The 23096-nt window shown below is 49.0% G+C and overlaps 2 protein-coding genes across 8 annotated transcripts in view; both read right to left on the bottom strand.

The window, feature by feature from the left end:
• The window catches only part of FAM200A (family with sequence similarity 200 member A), a 38390-nt gene that overhangs the window by 13045 nt on the left and 2249 nt on the right, over positions 1-23096 (bottom strand). The window contains exons 3-4 of one of the 7 annotated variants that reach the window (XM_063646160.1): positions 17638-21888; positions 11913-13870 (exon numbers count right to left, since the gene is read on the bottom strand). The exons of 2 other annotated variants lie outside the window; for them this stretch is intronic. In XM_063646160.1, the coding sequence (XP_063502230.1) occupies positions 12050-13771 (1722 nt within the window). In that variant the 5' untranslated portion in view covers positions 13772-13870; positions 17638-21888 and the 3' untranslated portion in view covers positions 11913-12049. Of the gene's footprint in view, positions 1-11652; positions 13871-17637; positions 21889-23096 lie in introns of those variants that run through there. 4 more of the 7 variants (XM_063646161.1, XR_008660036.2, XR_010122504.1 and 1 more) reach the window with 4 other exon arrangements.
• On the bottom strand, positions 5770-6231 carry C9H11orf98 (chromosome 9 C11orf98 homolog). Its single transcript, XM_055292529.2, has one exon. The coding sequence runs from the start codon at positions 6194-6196 to the stop codon at positions 5825-5827; it is 372 nt and encodes a 123-aa protein (XP_055148504.1). The 5' UTR covers positions 6197-6231; the 3' UTR covers positions 5770-5824.

Here is a 23096-nt window from a genome sequence, read left to right on the forward strand (position 1 = left end):
GAAGAACCCATAAGAACATTAAAGACTTCCTAAAGCAATTGATCTTAACATTTGGGGGATAAGGTAGCCTTCTTAGAATCTGTTGAAATCCACCGGCCTTTCCCCCAGAAAAGTCCATATTTATAGAGTCTGATGCACAATGTCAGAATGTCTGTGGACCCACTAGGGCTATCTGAAAATTCCAAAAGAAGGGGCATAGAGGAAAAACTGGCTGAGGGGAATTGCATTAGGAGCACTGGGGGGAGTGACACAATCCTACCTAAAGTAAGAGAACACCAAAGCATTACCATGCACGGATGTCATGTTAGAGAGTGGGGAAAAGGTTTACAGAATCTGCACTACAAATGAGAAAGTAGGCAAAAAGAAAAGTACTTTGGCAGCTCAAAGTAATAATAAAAAAGAGGAGAGAAAATTACCTTTTTTCCTTTTTTTTTTTTTTTTCGAGACAGGGTCTCACTCTGTCCCCCAGGCTGGAGTGCAGTAGCATGATCTCAGTTCACTGCAATCTCCACTTCCTGGTTTCAAGCGATTCTCCTGCCTCAGCGTCCCGAGTAGCTGGGACTATAGGCACCCATCACCACGCCCAGCTAATTTTTGTACTTTTTGGTAGAGATGGGGTTTCACCATGTTTGCCAGGCTGGTCTTGAACTCCTGACCTCAGGCGATTCACCCACCTCAGCTGCCCAAAGTGTTGGGATTATAGGCATGAGCCACTGCACCCAGCTTCATTTTTTTTCCTTTTTGCTTTGATGATATACATTCTCTACATAACAATCATTCAGTACTAGTACAGAAAACACTTGCTTTTTTTTTTTTGAGACGGAGTCTCGCTCTGTCGCCCAGGCTGGAGTGCAGTGCAGTGGTGTGATCTCGGCTCACTGCAAGCTCTGCCTCCTGGGTTCATGCCATTCTCCTGCCTTAGCCTCCCAAGTAGCTGGGGCTACAGGTGCCTGCCACCACGCCCAGCTAATTTTTTGTATTTTTAGTAGAGACGGGGTTTCACCATGTTAGCCAGGATGGTCTCGATCTCCTGACCTCGTGATCTGCCCGCCTTGGCCTCCCAAAGTGCTGGGATTACAGGCGTGAGCCACCGCGCCCGGCCAACACTTGTATTTCTTAAAAACCTAAGCATGATTGTTAACCTCGATGATATTTCCCTGAGGAAGCCCACGTGCTTAGCCAGGGCCAGCAAATAAAGCCAGAGTGATGAGTGGGGGTCAAGAGAAAACTCTCAGAGGTCACCCTAAAATCAGCATTTGTGGCCTAGATAACCCTGTTATATTTCAAGGGTTATGTCCCTTCCTATCAGGGAATCTTCCCTTGGTCTCGACATCCCTGACCCTTGCTCAATATTTTGTCCGCTGGCTGACATGTGAAGATAGGACACGGGAAGTGAAAACACATACTCTTTCCCATGCCTGTACTATCTATTCAACACCATGTAATTAATCCTGGGGTGAAGGAAAACACCAGATGGCTTTGCTCATGTGGTATTTTATTCACAAGACACACGCCTTGGGAGTAGTGGTTTCTCTCCCTTGCTGGGTATTGTTGCTTATGACCAAGGAAATCTAGTCTTTTTTTTTTTTCCCCTGAGACAGGGTCTTTCCCTGTTGCCCAGGCTGGAGTGCAGTGGCACAATCACAGCTCACTGCAGCCTTGAACTCCTGGGCTCAAGTGATCCTCCTGCCTCAGCCTCCTGAATAGCTGGGACTATGGGTGCACCACCCAGCCTTCCTAATTTTTAAAATTTTTTGTAGAGTTAAGGTCTTGCTATGTTGCTCAGACTGGTCTTGAACTCCTGGCCTCAAGTGATCCTCCCATTTTGACCTCCGAAAGTGCTGGAATTACATGTGACAGCCACCGACCCCAGCAGAAACCTAGACTTTTTTTTTTTTTTTTGAGATGGAGTGTTGCACTGTTGCCCAGGCTGGAGTGCAGTGGCGCAATCTCGGCTCACTGCAAGATCCAACTCCTGGGTTCACGCCATTCTCCTGCCTCAGCCTCCTGAGTAGCTGGGACTATAGGCGACTGCCACCACGCCCGGCTAATTTTTTGTACTTTTAGTAGAGTTGGGGTTTCACTGTGTTAGCCAGGATGGTCTGGATCTCCTGACCTCGTGATCTGCCTGCCTCGGCCTCCCAAAGTGCTGGGATTACAGGCGTGAGCCACCGAGCCTGGCCAGAAACCTAGTCTTTTAGAGCTTTCCTCTGTTACGTCATTCCTGAGATGGGGGTTTTCTGGCATCTTAAAAGATGAGGGCTCCACCAAATCTCTTCTCCCATGCATGACACTCGTAAGGTTTATCTCTCAGGTAGATGCTATAATGTAAAATTAAGCTAATGCTGTGGCCCAAACTTTCCCACCTCCAGGATTTACAGGGCTTCTCTTCTGTCTACCACAAATGGCATGCTGAGGCTGGAAGCCTTTTCACACCCATTGCACTGTAGGGTCTCTCCCCAGGTGGATTCTTGGTGCACAGTGAAGCATGAGCTTGACCTGAAGCTTTTCCCACACTCACCATAAGGGTGGAATTGTTTCCACCCTTTTTTTTTTTTTTTTTTCCAGTTGAGAATCTTTTTTTTTTTTTTTTGCATACAAAAACAATAAACATTTTCTAAAAATACATACAAACAAAAAGATGCGTATCAAACATATTAGGAAGGTTGCACATGGGAAGTCGGGGAATAGAAATGGGGGTGGGAGTTAAAATAAATGAGAGAGGGACTTTATATGGATCAGTGATAATAACTCAATCCTCTATTTGACAAAGAAGAGGGAGAAGGAAGAGGAAGAAAAAGAAAGTGGGATAAAGGATCAGAAAGGGAGGAAAATAGAAAAAATTAGAGTATGACTCCAGGGTAGACCTGTTTTGTTGTCATTGAGTTGGTTGGTTGGTTTGTCTGTTGTATTCTTCATGTTTCACCAAGTTGGCCAGACTGGTCTCGAACTCCTAGCCCGAAGTGATCAACCCGCCTCGCCCCCCAGAGTGCCGGGACCACAGGCGTGAGCCACCACGTCCAGCCCCCACATTGCTTCTGGCCTCCGTGGTAGACCTCCCAGACGGAGCGGCCAGGCAGAGGAGCTCCTCACTTCTACCCAGACACGGGGCGGCTGGGCAGAGGGGCTCCTCACTTCCCAGACGGGGCGGCCAGGCAGAGACGCTCCTCACTTCTTCCCAGACGATAGGTGGCCAGGCAGAGGCGCTCCCCACTTCCCAGACGATGGGTGGTCGGGCAGAGGCACTCCCCACTTCCCAGACGATGGGTGGCCGGGCAGAGGCGCTCCTCACTTCCCAGACGATGGGCGGCCGGGCAGAGGCACTCCTCACTTCTCCCCGGACGGGGCGGCCGGGCAGAGGCGCTCCTCACTTCTTCCTGGATGGGGCGCCCGGGCAGAGGCGCTCATGTCTTCCTGGATGGGGCGGCCGGGCAGAGGTGCTCCTCACTTCCCAGACGGGGCGGCCGGGCAGAGGCGCTCCTCACTTCTTCCCGGACGGGGTGGCCGGGCAGAGGCGCTCCTCACTTCTTCCCGGACGGGGCGGCCGGGCAGAGGCGCTCCTCACTTCTTCCCAGACGGGGCGGCCGGGCAGAGGCGCTCCTCACTTCTTCCCGGACGGGGCGGCCGGGCAGAGGCGCTCCTCACTTCTTCCCGGACGGGGCGGCCGGGCAGAGGCGCTCCTCACTTCTTCCCGGACGGGGCGGCCGGGCAGAGGCGCTCCTCACTTCTTCCCGGACGGGGCGGCCGGGCAGAGGCGCTCCTCACTTCCTCCCGGACGGGGAGGCCGGGCAGAGGCACTCCTCACCTCCCAGACGATGGGAGGCCGGGCATAGGCGCTCCTCACTTCCCAGACGATGGGTGGCCGGGCAGAGGCGCTCCTCACTTCCCAGACGGGGCGGCCGGGCAGAGGCGCTCCTCACTTCCCAGACAGGGTGGCCGGGCAGAGGCGCTCCTCACTTCCCAGACGATGGGTGGCCGGGCAGAGGCGCTCCTCACTTCCCAGACGATGGGTGGCCGGGCAGAGGCGCTCCTCACTTCCCAGACGGGGCGGCCGGGCAGAGGCGCTCCTCACTTCCCAGACAGTGGGTGGCCGGGCAGAGGCGCTCCTCACTTCCCAGACGGTGGGTGGCCGGGCAGAGGCGCTCCTCACTTCCCAGACGGTGGGTGGCCGGGCAGAGGCGCTCCTCACTTCCCAGATGGGGCGGCCGGGCAGAGGCGCTCCTCACTTCCCAGACGGTGGGTGGCCGGGCAGAGGCGCTCCTCACTTCTTCCCGGATGGGGCGGCCGGGCAGAGGCACTCCTCACTTCTTCCCGGACGGGGCGGCCAGGCACAGGCGCGCCTCACTTCTTCCCGGACGGGGCGGCCGGGCAGAGGCGCTCCTCACTTCTTCCCGGACGGGGCGGCCGGGCAGAGGCGCTCCTCACTTCTTCCCGGACGGGGCGCCCGGGCAGAGGCGCTCCTCACTTCTTCCCGGACGGGGCGGCCGGGCAGAGGCGCTCCTCACTTCCTCCCGGACGGGGCGGCCGGGCAGAGGCGCTCCTCACCTCCCAGACGATGGGAGGCTGGGCAGAGGCGCTCCTCACTTCCCAGACGATGGGTGGCCGGGCAGAGGCGCTCCTCACTTCCCAGACGGGGCGGCCGGGCAGAGGCGCTCCTCACTTCCCAGACAGGGTGGCCGGGCAGAGGCGCTCCTCACTTCCCAGACGATGGGTGGCCGGGCAGAGGCGCTCCTCACTTCCCAGACGATGGGTGGCCGGGCAGAGGCGCTCCTCACTTCCCAGACGATGGGTGGCCGGGCAGAGGCGCTCCTCACTTCCCAGACGGGGCGGCCGGGCAGAGGCGCTCCTCACTTCCCAGACGGTGGGTGGCCGGGCAGAGGCGCTCCTCACTTCCCAGACGGTGGGTGGCCGGGCAGAGGCGCTCCTCACTTCCCAGACGGTGGGTGGCCGGGCAGAGGCGCTCCTCACTTCCCAGACGGTGGGTGGCCGGGCAGAGGCGCTCCTCACTTCCCAGACGGTGGGTGGCCGGGCAGAGGCGCTCCTCACTTCCCAGACGGTGGGTGGCCGGGCAGAGGCGCTCCTCACTTCCCAGACGGTGGGTGGCCGGGCAGAGGCGCTCCTCACTTCCCAGACGGTGGGTGGCCGGGCAGAGGCGCTCCTCACCTCCCAGACGGGGCGGCCGGGCAGAGGTGCTCCTCACCTCCCAGACGGGGCGGCCGGGCAGAGGCGCTCCCCACCTTCCAGATGGGGCGGCGGCCGGGCAGGGGCTGCAATCCCAGCACCCTGGCAGGCCAAGGCAGGCGGTCGGGGGGTAGAGGCTGCCGCGAGGCCAGACCACGCCACCGCCCTCCAGCCCGGGCAACAACGAGCACTGGGTGAGCGAGACTTCGTCTGTAGTCCCAGCACCTCGGGAGGCTGAGGCGGGCAGAGCACTCGGCGTCAGGAGCTGGCGACCAGCGTGGCCAAGATGGCGAACGCGTGCCTGCATCCAAAGGAGAAAAGGCAGGCAGCGGTGGCGCGCGCCGGCAGTCCCAGGCAGTCCGCGGCGCGGGCAGCAGCAAGCCGAGTAGATTGCAGCCTGGGCCAGAGAGGGGAAAGAAAGAGAGAGAGAGAGAGAGAGAAAGAGAGAAAGAGAGAAAGAAAGAAAGAAAGAAAGAAAGAGAGAGAGAGAGAGAGAGAGAGAGAGAAAGAAAGAAAAAGAAAGAAAGAAAGAAAGAAAGAAAGAAAGAAAGAAAGAAAGAAAGAAAGAAAGAGGGAAAGAAAGAAAAGAAGGAAGGAAGGAAGGAAGGAAGGAAGCAGTTGAGAATCTTCTAGTGGAAGAGGTTTAGCTCTCATCTTCAAGGTCCTTCATTTCTACATCCTGGGGGGCTTTTGTCTTCTTTTGCCTTTTGAGCTGTGGTTCACTAGTCCTGGCTGGCTTTGAAGGGGCTTCCACTTCCATGGCTGCCTTCTCTTTCTGGGCAAGCCGGATCTGCTGGAGGAGTTTTCTGCGCTTCTTCCCTGACAGAGTAATGTTGGCACGTGCACTGGACGCCCGCTTCTTGAGGTGGTGCCGCGTGATCAGCCCTTGGTCTATCACAGCCCCGACCACCCGGTGCCTCAGACGCCGCTCCCGATTCAACACCCGCCGGCGTTTGAACAGCTTCTTCTTCAGCTCCGTTCGGGGCCGGTTGATCTTTCCCCCGGGAGCTCCCATAGTCGCTATTCCACGCCCTGTTTCCACCCTTTTTTTGTTTCAGTGTGGATTCTTCCATGCACCATCCCAGTGGTGCATGTAAAGTGTTCTCACAGTCAAGGCAATGATAATCACCTCTTCCTGGTGCGATTCATGGTGAGGCCTGAGCCAGAACTAAAGCTCTTCTTGCACTTGCCACATGTTTGGGGCCTCTCCTGGGTATGCACTCTCAGCTCTGCTCTGGCTGGAGCTTTTCCCGTATTTTTTTTTTTTTTTTTTTTGAGACGGAGTCTCACTCTGTTGCACGGGCTGGAGTGCAGTGGCGCAATCTTGACTCACTGCAAGCTCCGCCTCCTGGGTTCATGCCATTCTCCTGCCTCAGCCTCTCGAGTAACTAGGACTACAGGCACCCGCCACCATGCCCGGATAATTTTTTTGTATTTTTAGTAGAGATGGGGTTTCACCATGTCAGCCAGGATGGTTTCGATCTCCTGACCTCGTGATCCACCTGCCTCAGCCTCCCAAAGTGCTGGGATTACAGGTGTGAGCCACCGAGCCTGGCCTACATTCTTTACACTGGTAGGGCTTCTCTCTGGCATGTGTCTTGTGATGGCACACCACATCAGAACTCTGCCCAAGTTTTTTTCCACTCTCCCCTATACGGGTTATGAAGACTATTTTTTCTAGGCTTAATTTCCAGACATCTCTGTGCACATCTTCACATCGGACCTCTCTCTCCCGATCTCCTCTTCCTGGCCTTGCCCACCTTGCAAAACCATGGCCGGTTTATTGTTTGGTTTCTCCTCATAATGTCCTGGCAGGTATTTTTTTCACCGCTTTCTGCCTTGAAGGCCTTTTCCTTCTTCACGTTAGAATCCAAAGGCAAAAGTACAAAGTGAAGATGTTAGACTTGAAATAGGGTATGGAACTGGGAAAAAAAATAACAGGAACAATTGCATTAGATTCAGTTTAAGTGTAAGTTTCTTTGAAGTAATTTACAGAGCTCAAAGGCAAAGCTAGAAGGAAGGTAGCTTTGGGTGACTCTGTCGAAACAACCCCTGAGCAAGGTCTTTTTCATAGGCTCATATGGACTGCTTCTTTTCTTTTTTTTGAGATGGAGTCTCTGTTGCCCAGGCTGGAGTGTAGAGGCGTGATCTCAGCTCACTGCAACCTCCGCCTCCCAGGTTCAAGCAGTTCTCCCACTTAGGCCTCCCAAGTAGCTGGGATTACAGGTGACTGCCACAGCCCTCGGCTAACTTTTTTTTTTTCTTTTTTTTTGAGATGGAGTCTTGCTCTGTCGCCCAGGCTAGAGTGCAGAGAGTGCAGGGGCTCGATCTTGGCTCACTGAAACCTCTGCCTCCTGGGTTCAAGTGATTCTCCTGCCTCAGCCTCCCAAATAGCTGGGACTACAGGTGCCTGCCACCATGACCAGCTAATTTTTTATTTTTAGTAGAGATGGGATTTCACCATGTTGGCCAGGCTGGTCTTGAACTCTTGATCTCAATTGATCCTCCCACTTTGGCCTCCCCAAGTGCTGGAATCACAGGCGTGAGCCACCACACCTGGCCTGGACTGCTTCTGAATGACCATTTTACAGCCTGACATGTATTTACTTCCTCTACAAAGACCTTTGTGCTTAATTCTTCCCCAGCCTTCTCTACAGTCCCTCATTTAATTGAAATTACTCATTTATAATCCTCTTTTGTTTAACATTTATTTATTTATTACTTGTGTAGCACTTACTAAACATCAGGCAGTCTCCTAAGTGCATTACATGTATTAATTCAGTTATTTCATACAGTAACTGCATTAGGTAGGTACTATTATATATGTGTTTATTTATCAATAGGTATTTTTCATCCATGTAAAAAAGAGTGGTTAGAAAAAGGCTGGGGGCTGGGCACAGTGGCTCAGGCTGGGCCTAGTGGCGAGGCCTCCTAGCACTTCAGGAGGCCGAGGTGGGAGGATTGCTTGAGCCCAGGAGTTTAAGAACAGCCTGGGCAACACGGCAAGACCCCACGGCTACAAAAAATACCAAAATTAGTGGGGTGTGGTGGCACATGCCTATAGTCCCAGGAGGCTGTGGTGGGAGGATCACTTGAGCCTTGGAGGTTGAGACTGCAGTGAGTTGTGATCATGCCAACCTGGGCACCAAAGAAAGGGTCTGTCTGCCACCCTCCCACCCCAGGCCCCGCCAAAAGAAAAAGTACAGCCTCACATAAATCTTGGGCCACTTCGGTTAGGGAGTGACAGTCCCACGACTAACTTGGGTCTCCTGACTCCTGTCTATGGGACTTTCTGCTAACACTCACCTTCTGACTCCAGTTCCACCTGTCCCACATCAAAAACCCTAACTTCAGCGTCTCCTGGTCGGGGTCCAGGTGCCTCACCGTCCCTTTTGCTTGTGCCCCATGCTCCAGACCCCACGCTTGCCTGGGCGAGGCTGTTGGGTAGGGCGGGCGCACGGGGCACCCAGGGTGGGGGACGGACGTGTTCGCCGCAGGCACCAACTGCATGCTCACAATGCTCGCCTGCAGGCCTCGCCACCCAGGGTGGGTATGGAGCACCGGAGTCTTTTGCATAACTACAGTTCTGGCTCTGGATTTTCTGCGATCGCGACTGTGGCCTGGGCAGGGGCACCAGCTCCCAATGGCGCTCAGCGAAGGGCAGGCTGGGTCTGTCCTGCCACTTGCTGGGCTGGGGTGGCCAAGCCGAGGACTCCTGTGCCCTTGGTGCGCCCACTCCCAAAGCCTTTCTTCTCCATCCCAGGAAGCAGCCCTGAGTAGTGGTTTGCGCCCGAGTGTGGGTTCTGTTCTGTGGCCCAGGCTCTGTCCGTGGTCTACAAAGGAGCCACCTAATACCGACGGTCTGTGAGCTCAGTGCCCATTGGACAGGGGTCCCCAGCTCTGGGCAGAGGGAAGGCTTGGGCCTCAGGCGGGCCCAACACACCCTTAGCCAGTCAGCGTGGGGACCAAGTGTGATGGGGCTGCAGAGGGCCTAGGAAAAGGAGAAAGGGGTCGAAGAACAGCTACCTCCCGTTTGCTCTGTCTGGCACAGGGGCACCAACCCCTGGAAGTGGAGAGAAGCACTTTAACTTCAAGTTTGAAGTTTAGAAAACTTTAGGCTTCACCTTGTACCCCAGTGAAAGGCTAAACTAGCAAATCGATGGCCACTGTCTGATGTGTCCAACAGACGTGCCATTTGTCCCTCACCATGTTTTCGGTATCTTTGAGGCAACATTAAAAATTGGATTTCAGGCCAGGCTCAGTGGCTCACGTCTGTAATTCCAGCACTTAGGGAGGCGGAGGCAGGAGGACCACCTGAGGCCAGGAGTTCAAGGACAGCCTGGGCAACACAGTGAGACCCCTGTCTCTACAAAAAATAACAACGATGAGGCAGGAAGATCGCTTGAGCCTGGAAGAGGCTGTAGTGAGCCATGATTGCAAAGTGCATTCCAGCTGGGTGATGGAATTAGACCCTATCTAAAAAAAAAAAAATCACCATCATCACTATCTTCTTTCTTGTGTCCCAATTTTTTTTTTTTTTTTTTTGAGGAGTCTCCCTGTGTTGCCAGGCTGGAGTGCAGTGGTGCGATCTCCACTCACTGCAACCTCCGCCTCCCAGGTTCAAGCGATTCTCCTGCCTCAGCCTCCCAAGTAGCTGAGATTATAGGCATGCGCCACCACACCCGGCTAACTTTTTTGTATTTTTAGTAGAGACAGGGTTTCACCATGTTAGCCAGGATGGTCTCGATCTCTTGGCCTCATGATCTGCCCGCCTTGGCCTCCCAAAGTGCTGGGATTACGGGCGTGAGCTACCGTGCCTGGCCTTTTTTTTTTTTTGAGACGGAGTCTCATTCTTTTGCCCAGGCTGGAGTGCAGTGGCACAATCTCTGCTCACTGCAACCTCTCCCTCTCAGGTTCAAGCAATTCTCCTGCCTCAGCCTCCCGAGTAGCTGAGATTGCAGGCACCCAGCACCACACCCAGCTTATTTTTGTACTTTTTTTTTTAGTAGAGATGGGGTTTCACCATGTTGGCCAGGCTGGTCTCAAACTGCTGACCTCAAGTGATCCACCCGCCTCGGCCTCCCAAAGTGCTGGGATTACAGGTGGGAGCCACCGCACCTGGCCTCTTGTATCCTTTTTGAGAACAGGGGAAGTCACAGAAATATCTCGATAGATGGCCTAAACATCTCATTAGCTAAATTATAACACATGCCCATCTAAAAAAACCCAGCATGCTGTTAAACCAAGACTGGCATTAAGACTCACTTCCAGTGGTGCATGGTGGCTCATGCCTGTAATCTCAGCACTTTGGGAGGCCAAGGTGGGTGGATCACCTAAGGTCAGGAGTTTGAGACCAGCCTGACCAAAATGGTGAAACCCTGTCTCTACTAAAAATACAAAAAATTAGCCAGGTGTGGTGGTGGGTGCCTGTAATCCCAGCTACTCGGGAGGCTGAAACAGGAGAATCCCTTGAATCTGGGAGGCAGATGTTGTAGTGAGCCGAGGTTGCACCATTGCACTCCAGCCTGGGCAACAAGAGCGAAACTCTGTCTCAAAAAACAAAACAAAACAAAAAGACTCATTTCCTGGAATTAGAACAAAAAAGGAAAAGCACATAGACGGAGTAGCAGAACGTCAACAAGGCTCTGATGGAAAAGAGGAAGCATGGTGATGGCGGTGGACAGGGGAACAGATTTGAGTATAAAAATAAGTGTTAAAAGCACTATTTAGGCTGGGCCCAGTGGCTCATGCCTGTAATCCCAGCACTTTGGGAGGCTGAGGTGGGTGGATCATCTGAGGTCAGGAGTTCGAGACTAGCCTAGCTAACATGGTGAAACCCCGTTTCTACTAAAAATACAAAAAAAATTAGCTGGGCATGGTGGCATGTGCCTGTAATCTCAACTACTTGGGAGGCTGAGGCAGAAGAATTGCTTGAACCTGGGAGGTGGAGGTTGCAGCAAGCCGAGATTGCGCTGTTGCACTCCAGCTTGGGCAATAAGAGCAAAACTCTGTCTCAGGAAAAAAAAAAAAAGCAGTATTAAAAAAAAATTTTTTTTTCAAGACAGGGTCTCGCTCTGTTGCTCAGGCTAGAGTGCAGTGGCACGATCACAGCTCACTGTAGCCTCGACCTACTGGGCTCAAATGATCCTCCCACCTCAGCCTCCCGAGTAGCTGGTATTACAGGTGCACACCACCAAGCCTGGCTAAATTTTTGTATTTTTTGTAGAGACGAGATTTTAATGTGTTGCCCAGGCTGGTCTCAAAACTCCTGGGCACAAGCAATCCACCCACCTTGGCCTCCCAAAGTGCTGGGATTACAGGTGTGAGCCACTGTGCTGGCCTCTTAGTTTTCAAAATTCTTGACTGTAATTCACAGAAGGACATATATTTCATATAATCACCTTGTATACATACACACATTCATGTAACTGAGTTTCATGAAACATACTATGTAGAGAAATAAAATCCTAGTTAATTGCAAATATAATTTTATTAACATTTAAATACATCGTACTGCAAAATCCCTTTAAAAGTACAGATACAATTTTTTTTTCTTTTTTTGAGATGAAGTCTCACTCTGCTGCCCAGGCTGGAATGCAGCGGGATTATCCCAGCTCACTGCAATCTCTGCCTTCCTGGTTTAAGAGATTCTCCTGCCTCAGACACCCAAGTAACTGGGACTGCAGGCATGTGCCACCACACCTGGCTAAGTTTTCTATTTTTAGTAGAGATGAGGTTTCACCATGTTGGCCAGGCTGGTCTCGAACTCCTGATCTCAAGTGATCTGCCCACCTCAGTCTCCTAGTGCTGGGATTACAGGCGTGAGCCACCACACCTGGCTAAACACAGAATTTTGTAAAGATTTTATTTAATGTGATGGGTGTGCTTGTCTGTTCATAAGTTCCTTCCAGTCAGGAACACATGAAGATAATGCTACCCGCATATCTGGTGCACTGTTGAGCCTATTTCTCTTCTTTGTTTTTAATCGTGTCAAGATTGAAAATCCTAGTTCACACAAATACGTAGTTGTGAATGGTAGTAACAGTAATATACTCTTCCTACTTAGCAGTGGAAAGTCATCTTTAATCTTAATCCAAAATGCTGATAAACTTAATGTCTTATAATAATTCTTTAGTGTGAATGATGAACTGAGCTGCAATAATTCATTCTCTTCTTCAGGCTCCAAGTTTAACTCAATTATTGATTCTGGGTTTTGAAAAGCAAATGGATCTTTCATCCAAATATTTTCCTTTAATGATTCAAATTTCTCTTCTGGAAAGTAATAATTAAAAGTTTGAGACAAAGAAGTGAGATGCAACAGTATCTCTAATTTTATTTCTTTTAAGCAGTCTTCGTTAATAATGTTCTCTTCGATGTGTTGCAATAACGTTGGAAACATATAGTAGCTAGGGCGGTTACTTTTAAGTCTTGCTTGCCACAATAATAATGTCTTTTGGAATCCTAGAATATGTTCAAGATACTGAAATATATCATTGTTTTTCCCCTGCATTTTCAGGCTTAATTCATTAAGAATGCCAAAAATATCACTTAAATATGCCAATTTTGTTACCCAAATGTCGTCTTCAAAAATATTTGCCAAATGAGATTGCTTTTCAATGAGAAAAATGTAAATCTCATTCCTAAGTTCATATACTCTGCTCAATACTTTTCCTTGAGAAAGCCAACGAACTTCTGTATGAAACAATAAGTGGGTGTGGTTCACTCCAATCTCTGAACAAAATATTTCGAGAAGTTGGCTATTTAGTGAGCTTCCTTTAATAAAATTAACAATTTTCACTGCATTTTTCAATACATCCATTAGACTTGGTGAAATTTCTTTGGATACCAAAGCTTCTCGATGAATAAAACAGTGATTCCAAAGAGCATTGTTGTGGGTTGCTTCTAACAATTTTTCAGTAAGTCTGCTGTGTTTTCCGGTCATATTTGCTGTTCCATCACTTGAAATTCCTTTACAATGTTTCCAGTTTAATTTATACTGACCAACAAGGCAGTTTTCTAATTCAGTAAATAAATCTAATCCAGTTATATGTGAATTTAAATTTAAACAACATAAGAGATCCTCTACAAAATCATCTTGCCACACATATCTGACATAAACCAAGAGTGTGGGACAACTTGCAATATCAGTGCTCTCATCAAGTTGGATTGCAAAGTCTATACCGGACTGCAGCCGTGTAATAAGCATTGCTTCCAAATGTTTTGCAATCGTACAGATTCGACGAGATATTGTATTATCACTAAGAGGTATAGTTCTTAGTTTATCAGCTGATTTGTCATCAAAAATTGTCCGTACCATGTCCATACATGCTGGAAGGATAATTTTTTCAGCTGCTGTGTGAGCCATTTTCTCTTTTGCCACTCTATATGCAACTAAATACGATGATAATAAGGCCCTCTCATTCATAGTTGTAGAACGACTGAGAACTTGTGGCGATGACTCTACTTTGTTTCTTTGCTTTTGAAAATGGTCTTCTTCATCTTCCTCCTCCACCTTCACTATCACGATGCCTTCCATCTCCTGGGTACTCCCTGGAGACAAATCTGTAGTATCTCTTGATTCAGGAGTCATTATTCAGGTTCCAGGAACTGGCTCACTTGATCCAAATAGGGTCTGTTTTGCAGGGCTGTCCTTTGTGACCTAGGTTTTATGAGATCAGGTTTTGCTATCCTGCAGGGTAGAAAAATGTAACAGCAGTATTAAAAAGCAACATGGTATTGCTGGGCTAACAACTCATACAAAACAATTCACTAAATCTAGTGGTGTGACATGGTAAATAATGAATAACTATCATTCATGTTGGCTGTGTGTCAGGAAGATTTGGTGTACTATATACACCACTCATTTAATACCCAGGGAAACCTAGTGAGGTTCACATAATTACTATTCTTATATTACAGATGAAAAATAAAAATTCAGAAAGATTAAATGTGTCTAACAACCCACAGTAAGTATAGAACCAGCTCTCAAATCCATGTCTGAAGCGAGTGTCCTTAATATGCTGCTACACTGCCAACTCTAAAAAGTGATCTCGTCATTCTTTTTTTTTCTTTGGAGATGGAATTTCGCTCTTGTTGCCCAGGCTGGAGTGCAAGGGCATGATCTTGGCTTACTGCAACCTCCACTTCCCAGGTTCAAGTGATTCTCCTGCCTCTGCCTCCCAAGTAGCTGGAATTACAGGCCATGTGCCACCACGCCTGGCTAATTTTGTATTTTTAGTAGAAATGGGGTTTCTCCATGTTGGTCACAGTTGGTCTCAAACTCCCGACCTCAGATGATCCGCCCACCTCAGCCTCCCAAAGTACTGGGATTACAGGCATGAGCCACTGTGCCTGGCCAATCTAGTCACTCTTAAAAATGATAATCAAGGCCGGGCACGGTGGCTCACACCTGTAATCCCAGCACTTTGGGAGGCCGAGGCAGGCGGATCACAAGGTCAGGAGATCAAGACCATCCTGGCTAACATAGTGAAACCCTGTCTCTACTAAAAATACAAAAAAATTAGCTGGGCGTGGTGGCGGACGCCTGTAGTCCCAGCTACTCGGGAGGCTGAAGCAGGAGAATGGCGTGAACCCGGGAGGCAGACTTTGCAGTGAGCCAAGATTGGGCCACTGCACTCCAGCCTGGGTGACTGAGCAAGACTCTGTCTCAAAAAAAAAAAAAAAAAGAACATCAAGTAGGGTACACAAGATGATCCACTGGGGCACTGGGGCATAGGGAAAAAAAATTAGAACTTGTATTTCTTAAAAATAAGAAATTAAGCTGTATAATTATTCAGTATTATGAATACTGAAACATGTTCATGTTACATAGATCCATGAATTATTCTGGAGGGAGAATGAGATTTCTACAACACACAGGATTGACAAAACACCCTCATTTGTTTGCTTTTAGTGCACTGCAATATTTCACCATTCATGTGAACTTAGTGGATTTAAAGATATTACCTGACTTAGGAAACAACAGGTGCTGGAGAGGATGTGGAGAAATAGGAACACTTTTACATTGTTGGTGGGACTGTAAACTAGTTCAACCATTGTGGAAGACAGTGTGGCGATTCCTCAAAGATCTAGAACTAGAAATACCATTTGACCCAGCCATCCTATTACTGGGTATATACCCAAAGGATTATAAATCATGCTGCTATAAAGACACATGCACACGTATGTTTATTGCGGCACTATTCACAATAGCAAAGACTTGGAACCAACCCAAATGTCCATCAATGATAGACTGGATTAAGAAAACGTGGCACATATACACCATGGAATACTATGCAGCCATAAAAAAGGATGAGTTCATGTCCTTTGTAGGGACATGGATGAAGTTGGAAACCATCATTCTGAGCAAACTATCGCAAGGACAGAAAACCAAACACTGCATGTTCTCACTCACAGGTGGGAATTGAACAATGAGAACACTTGGATACAAGGTGGGGAACATTACACACTGGGGCCTGTCGTGGGGTCGGGGAAGCGGGGAGGGATAGCATTAGGAGATATATCTAATGTAAATGGCGAGTTAATGGGTGCAGCACACCAACATGGCACATGTATACGTATGTAACTAACCTGCACATTGTGCACATGTACCCTAGAACTTAAAGTATAATTAAAAAAAAATAAATAAAAAAATAAAAACAACTTAAAAAAAGTTATTACCTGACTTTACTAAATGAACCCCATCTTTTTTTTTTTTTTGAGATGGAGTCTAGCTCTGTGGCCCAGGCTGGACTGCAGTGGCCCGATCTCGGCTCACTGCAACCTCTGCCTCCAGGGTTCAAGTGATTCTTCTGCCTCGGCCTCCCGAGTAGCTGGGATTACAGGCACCCAACACCATGCCCAGCTAATTTTTGTATTTTTAATAGAGACGGGGTTTCACTGTGTTGGCCAGGCTGGTCTCACACTCCTGACCTCGTGATCCACCCACCTTGGCCTCCCAAAGTGCTGGTATTACAAGCATGAGCCACTGCGCCTGGCCAACGAACCCCACCTTTTCTTTGGTACTGTGTCACTTAGCCTCTCTCAATAATGCAAGTAACTTTCTGTATGTTGGTGGCACAACTGGAAATGAATGTGGGGCAGTAGGTTTTGCTTAGCTGAATGTTAAATTCAGTCTATCGGCAGATTCCAAAATTGGAAGAGACCTTGAGATAATCTACTTTACTTTACTTAGGACACATTTGAGACTTTGTGGGTCTATGTGTTTCATCCAAGAACATCAATGGCAGAACTGGTGCCAGTCCCCAGTGGTCCGCTGCACTGTCCACAAACTCCCTTCTCTCCTTTATCCCTCGATGTCAAGCATAGATACCTCCCACAACTGAAAACCCCCCCATGTCCGAAATTGCTCATTTAAAACCCCTCCTGGTAGGGCGTGGTGGCTCACCCCTGTAATCCCAGCACTTTGGGAGGCTGAGGCGGGCGGATCACCTGAGGTCAGGAGTTCATTTTCCCAGCCTAGCCAACATGGCGAAACCCTGTCTCTCCTAACAGTACAAAAATTAGCCGGGCATGGTGGCAGGCGCCTGTAATTCCAGCTACTCAGGAAGCTGAGGCAGGAGAATTGCTTGAACCCGGGCGCTGGCGGTTGCAGTGAGCCGAGATCGCGCCACTGCACTCCAGCCTGGGCGACAGAGCAAGACTGTCTCAAAAACAAAAAAACCAACCAACCAAACAAAAAAATCCCTTCCTAAAGTCTTGAAAGGGTGAAGTGTAAATGAGCTTTTCCTATTACATCCAAATCACTTCTTTATTTAGTAGGCTTCAAACATTCTCTTTTTTTTTTGTTTTTGAGACACAGTCTCACTCTCTTACTTTGTCTCCCAGGCTGGAGTGCAGTGACGCGATCTCGGCTCACTGCAACCTCCGCCTCCTGGGTTCAAGCGATTCCCCTGCCTCAGCATCCCAAGTAGCTGGGATTATAGGCGTGTGCCGCCACGTCTAATTTTCTGTATTTCTCGTAGAGCCAGAATTTCTCTAGGTTGGCAAGGCTGATCTCAGAACTCCTGGCCTCAAGCGATTCGCCTGCCTTGGTTTCCCAAAGTGCTGGGATTACAGGTGTGAGCCACTGCGCTCGGCCTTCACTCTAATCACCACCATAACGGTGATGGGTTTGAGGGTGAACATATTATCCGCGGACACTGGCTTAACAAGCCCGTCCGAATAAAACAAATTATAAGGCCAACGGCACTTGGTATCGTGTAAGATCGCCAGAATTTTACAACTCGGGGTACCCAGGAAACCAGAAAAGCCCCCACCACAAGAAAAACCAGTGGGGACAACTGGGGAGCACAGATAACTGACTGGGGTCATTTTGTCCGCGCGTCTTTGGGGTAAAACACCAGGACTGGAGGTCCAGAAGGGACACGCAGACCGCCTCTCTCCAGTCCCAGGAGTGTCTCCAATCCGGAAACCAAAACTTCGTTCCCTTCCCACCTGTATCCAGGGACACCTCTGCTGGGGGACACGGACCCGCTTCCACTCCGTCCGGGGCGGTCGTGGCGAGGGGATTGCAGGACACAGCCGTGCACGTCCAACTCTGTCCCCGCCCGGAGAAGTCTGAGGTGCTGGGATAGAAGGGGTTGTGACTTTCGGGACCAGGAGCACTGGACTCACATCCAGGTCCCCTGGCCGTCAGAGCCCAAGGAAAGCGCCACAAAAACCGGAAGTGCGTCACACCCGCCTTCCGGAGCTGCGCTCCGCCTCGGGGTCCTCTCTAGGATCGCGGGAGGATGCATCTCTGTATAGGGCTCTAATCTCGGGTTTGGGGATCTTGTTCCTCAGCTTGTCCGCTCCAAGGAGGTGCACAGGGCGGGGGAAAAGGGATGAATTTCCCTTTATACCGCCCTGCTCAGATACTTATATGTTCCTTCTATTTTTCTTGATGACAATAATTTTAATAGTTACAATAAAAATAGTGATTGTGTGTCTGTGGCAGAGGAGCTGAAAGAAACGAAGGTGGAGACAGGAAGATCAAGAATAAATGGTTTCACAAAACGAAGAGATTGTCTGTTGAGACACTGATTATGTATGTATTGCCAGTTGAATGGGCAGTATTTTCAAATACTTGATCTATAGGCAACAGACGTTCTTTGCAACACTAGATAGTTACAAAATTCTGAGTTTGCCTTATGTTTCCAGGGAGTTTTCAGATTAACAACGGTGAAATAAGTTGAATTTGAGGCGTTTTTGCTGTCCAAGTGTTATTGTAATAATTAGGGCTTCCATGATTAGATCAAGAATAACTTCACCTTTTATAAAATAGTAACTGAGACCTTGAATGGCTGTGGCATGACTCTAAAGTTCTGGGCTCTGAAGTTCTGTGATACAGCCCAACAAGAGAAAAGCTTACAAAAGGAACTGCTACCTGCTACAGAGCCTATGATTACATGGTATCCCAAATTACCTTCTAGGCCCTGACTAATGCTCCATTCCTTATGGGGTTTGATCTTGCTTGTGGTTGCCATTTTCTACTTCCCCATGAGTCTTCTCAATAATCCACTTGAGTGCATCTTTGCTCTCTCTCTCTCTCTATATATATATATATATACTTTTTTTTTTTTCTCCTACGGCAGCATCAAGTCCAATATTTGCTCCTTTATCACTGGCTGGCTCTCTAACGTACAGTCCTCCTTGATGACATCATAGTCTCAGAACTTATTCCTCCAGATACATCCTCATATTTCCTTCCAGTGTTCCAAGTCATCGCTAAGAGCCATTACGTTGCTACGTACTGTATTTTTCTTCTTTGTCTAAAACAGTCTCTCCTCCCCACCCCTGTCCGCATTCCTACACTGAAGTGCCTAAAGGGTCCAGGGAGGCAGATTACTGGATGCAGCTGACTGGGTATATGATTTTGTATTTATGTTGTGTGTGGCAGGAATTGTGGGCATCTCTATAACGACTCCTTTCTTTGCCTACAGACCTACTGGCACAAGAAACTCAAAGTGGCCTGGTGGTATTCTGTTTTCAGTTCAGTGGAACAATTTAATGTCTACTAGAGGAAATGTTCTTCCTGGAAATGAGGATCATAACCCAGCTGGCTCCAGATTTCGGAGCGAGGAGGCACAAATTCTACAGATGAGTGGCTGTGATAGTAATAGAGGCTACTCCTGTATGCACGTAGTCCTACTGGAGACACAATACTATACATCCATTTTGGCCCAATGCATTTCAGTGCATATACCGTATCCTGAAGAACTGCTCCCAACTTTACAAGGCATTACATCTTACTTGGCAATTTAGCTCAGTCTTCAACAGGCCATTCCAAAATCCTATCTGGCTAGCTGCTTCTGGATGATGAGTATGCACCATGAATTTTGTACCTTCAAGTTCACTGTCACACCTCCTTGGCTATCAATGGGTTCCTTAGTTTCAGGTATGTCAATGGATAAGGCACCCTGTAAGCTCTCAGATGGTGGTGCTGCTGGAGACAAAGTAGTTGGGGAAGACAAGCTCATTTAGAGCATATATCAATTCTGGTAAGAACAAATTGATGCCCATTCCAAGGTAAAAGCAATCTGATGCACTCAACCTGGTGGTAGCTGGTATCTCCAAGACTCAGTGTTGGTCTCTAATGCTGGCAGGCTGGACACTCCACCATGGTGAGAGTTACATCAGCCTTGGTAAGAGGTAGCCCATATTGGCCAGGCGCAGTGGCTCACACCTGTAATCCCAGCACTTTGGGAGGCTGAGGTGGGTGGATCACAAGTTCAGGAGTTCGAGACCAGCCTGAGCAACATGGTGAAACCCCGTCTCAACTAAAAATACAAAAATTACCCGGGCTCGGTGGTGTGCACTTGTAGTCCCAGCTACTCGGGAGGCTGAGGCAGGAGAATTGCTTGAACCTGGGAGGTGGAGGCTGCAGTGAGCCAAGATCACACCACTGCACTCCAGACTGGGCAACAGGGTGAGACTCCGTCTCAAAAAAAAGAAAAATAAGAGGTAGCCCATATTGTTGGGACCAAGCACAGCCTCTATCCCTGCTACCATGGTCTTTGTTCATAAGCCTATTGCATAAACAATAAGATGGTCCCTAACCAACAAGCCAAGCCATTCATCACTGCCCAGGAGTCAATGCATATCCATACCTTAGGCTACCTCCTCCAAAATATGGCATGGGTGACCAAATGTACCATTGCTCACTGAGATAATTTTTCTTCACCAGTATGCTTCAGGGCAACGCGAATGGGGCTGTAATGAACAGTCTGTTTCTGGAAGATGCCGACATGCCGAACTGACCCAATCCCCAATCTGTGCAGAGGCCAAGGCTCTTCTGTCTCCATCAGTTAGTTGTAGGGAACTTCTATAAGGCCATAGGTGTAAGTTTATGGGAGAGGTGGCAGTAGAGCAGAGGTAAGTGACCTGGGAGTTTGGAAACGTGGGTTTTGTTTTGTTTTTTGCCTTAGAAGGCATGACCTTGCTCCAGAATCTTAGGTATTTGTGCTGTGACTCTTTATTATGGGTTGAATTGTATGTACCTCCACCTCATCCCCAATTAATACGTTGAAGTTCTAGCCCCTAATACCTCAGAATGTGATGTTATTTGGCAATAGGAGCATTGCAGATGTAATTACTTAAGATGAGGTCATAGTGGATTAGGGTGGGTCCCTCATCTAATGACTGGTATCCTTATAAAAAAGGGAAGTTTGGACATAGCACACAGGGAGAATGCCAAATGAAGATGAGGGTAAAGACTGGGAAAATGCTTCTTATGACGCCAAGGAATGCAAAATGTATCCAGCAAATCCCCAGAAACTAGGAGAGAGGCATGGACAGATTCCTTCTCACAGCCTCAATAGGAACCACACCTTAATTTCTGACTTCTAGCTTCCAGACTGTGAACCAACAGATTTCTGTTGTTTAAGCCACCCAGTTTGTGGTACTTTGTTATGGGAGCCCTAGCACACGAATTCACACTCTTATTGGGGTTTGCCAGCGACTCCATACAGCACCTGTATCCATCAAGGATATTTCTGGAACCACTGAATTTGCAAGTAAGCTTGCACTGTTGCTTGGATTTACTATAGAGCTCTCTCGCCCCAATAAAAAGTAGAAGCTGGCCGGGCATGGTGGCTCACACCTGTAATCCCAGCACTTTGGGAGGCCGAGGTGGGTGGATTGCTTGAGGTCAGGAGTTCAAGATCAGCCTGGCTAACATGGTGAAACCCCTCCTCTACTAAAATACAAAAATACTGGGCGTGGTGGCGGGCCCCTGTAATCCCAGCTACTAGGGAGGCTGAGGCAGGAGAATTGTTGAATCCAGAAAGCAGAGGTTGCAGTAAGCTGAGATCATGGCACTGTACTCTAGGCTGGGCTACAGAGTAAGATTCCGTGTCAAAATAAATAAATAAATAAATAAAAAGTGGAAGCCTTTTAGGTCACCTAACACATGTGTTGGAACAGTTTTCTCACGTGTAGAATACACTACCTCCCAAATCCAAAGGGGCCCACCAGGACCTGTACCAATTGTTTTGGGATTAGAGGGTGCACGGTGGAACAACTTTCTTTTACCTTTGGGTGATGTCCCCAAACCACTGGACCCCACCAAAACTTCATCCATTTGATAAGTGCCCATATCTTCAGGTTTCTGTACTGCCTTAGTAAGAAGTCTTACTAGGATATCTATGACCCTTGTTGTGGGCGGCAAGCCACCCAGGCGCCGAGGCAAGAGACCGAGGACATGAGCTGTTTCAGTATAATAAAATATAAAACAAGAATAGTTATACCAGATATAGATCTTAGATATGATTATATATCAATATCAATAATCATTAGTTGGTAGTAATTAATCTTTATTCCAATATTATAATAATCCTCGCTCTATAATCATAACCTAAGAAAAACCAGGCCATACAGAGATAGGAGCTGAGGGGACATAGTGAGGAGTGACCAGAAGACAAGAGTGCGAGCCTTCTGTTACGCCCAGACAGGGCCACCAGAGGGCTCCTTGGTCTAGCAGTGATGCCAGCGTCTGGGAAGACGCCCGTTGTCAGGCGGACCATGGTCTAGCGGTAGTGAAAAGTGTCAAGGAACAACACCCGCTACTTAGCAGACCGGGAAAGGGAATCTCCTTTTCCCCGGGGGAGTTTAGAGAAGACTCTGCTCCTCCACCTCTTGTGGAGGGCCTGACATCAGTCAGGCTTGCCCGCAGTTATCCAGAGGCCTAACCGTCTCCCTGTGATGCTGTGCTTCAGTGGTCACGCTCCTAGTCTGCCTTCATGTTCCATCCTGTACACCTGGCTCTGCCTTCTAGACAGCAGTAGTAAATTAGTGAAAGTACTAAAAGTCTCTGATATGTAGAAATAATGGCGTAAGCAGTCTTTCTCTTTGTCTTCTCTCTCTCTCTGTCTCAGCTGCCAGGCAGGGAAGGGCCCCCTGTCCAGTGGACACGTGACCCCACGTGACCTTACCTATCATTGGAGAAGACTCACATTCTTTACCCTGCCCCTTTTGCTTTGTATACAATAAATAACAGCAAAGCCAGACATTCAAGGCCACTACTGGTCTCCGCACATTGGTGGTAGTGGTCCCCCGGGCCCAGCTGCCTTTTCTTTTATCTCTTTGTCTTGTGTCTTTATTTCTACACTCTCTCGTCGCCACACACAGGGAGAGACCCACCGACCCTGTGGGGCTGGTCCTTACACTTGTCACACCACTGGGTACTATTAGCATTTGTCATCAATATGTGGACCGTCATGATGGCTGCGTAAAGTTCCTGCGGACTACGCTGTGACAGAGAACAGGTCCCTGGATCCCACCCTCTTCCTGTATGAGCCACAACTTTGACTCAGGGAACCTGCTGAGTCTGCACAATTGGTCTCCTTTGCATTACTGTCACTGTTATAAACAGATCCTCTGCCTAATTTTCAGCTTAGCTAGATGCAGAATTACCT

The sequence above is a fragment of the Symphalangus syndactylus genome, chromosome 9 (assembly GCF_028878055.3).
Source record: "Symphalangus syndactylus isolate Jambi chromosome 9, NHGRI_mSymSyn1-v2.1_pri, whole genome shotgun sequence".
NCBI lineage: Eukaryota > Metazoa > Chordata > Mammalia > Primates > Hylobatidae > Symphalangus > Symphalangus syndactylus.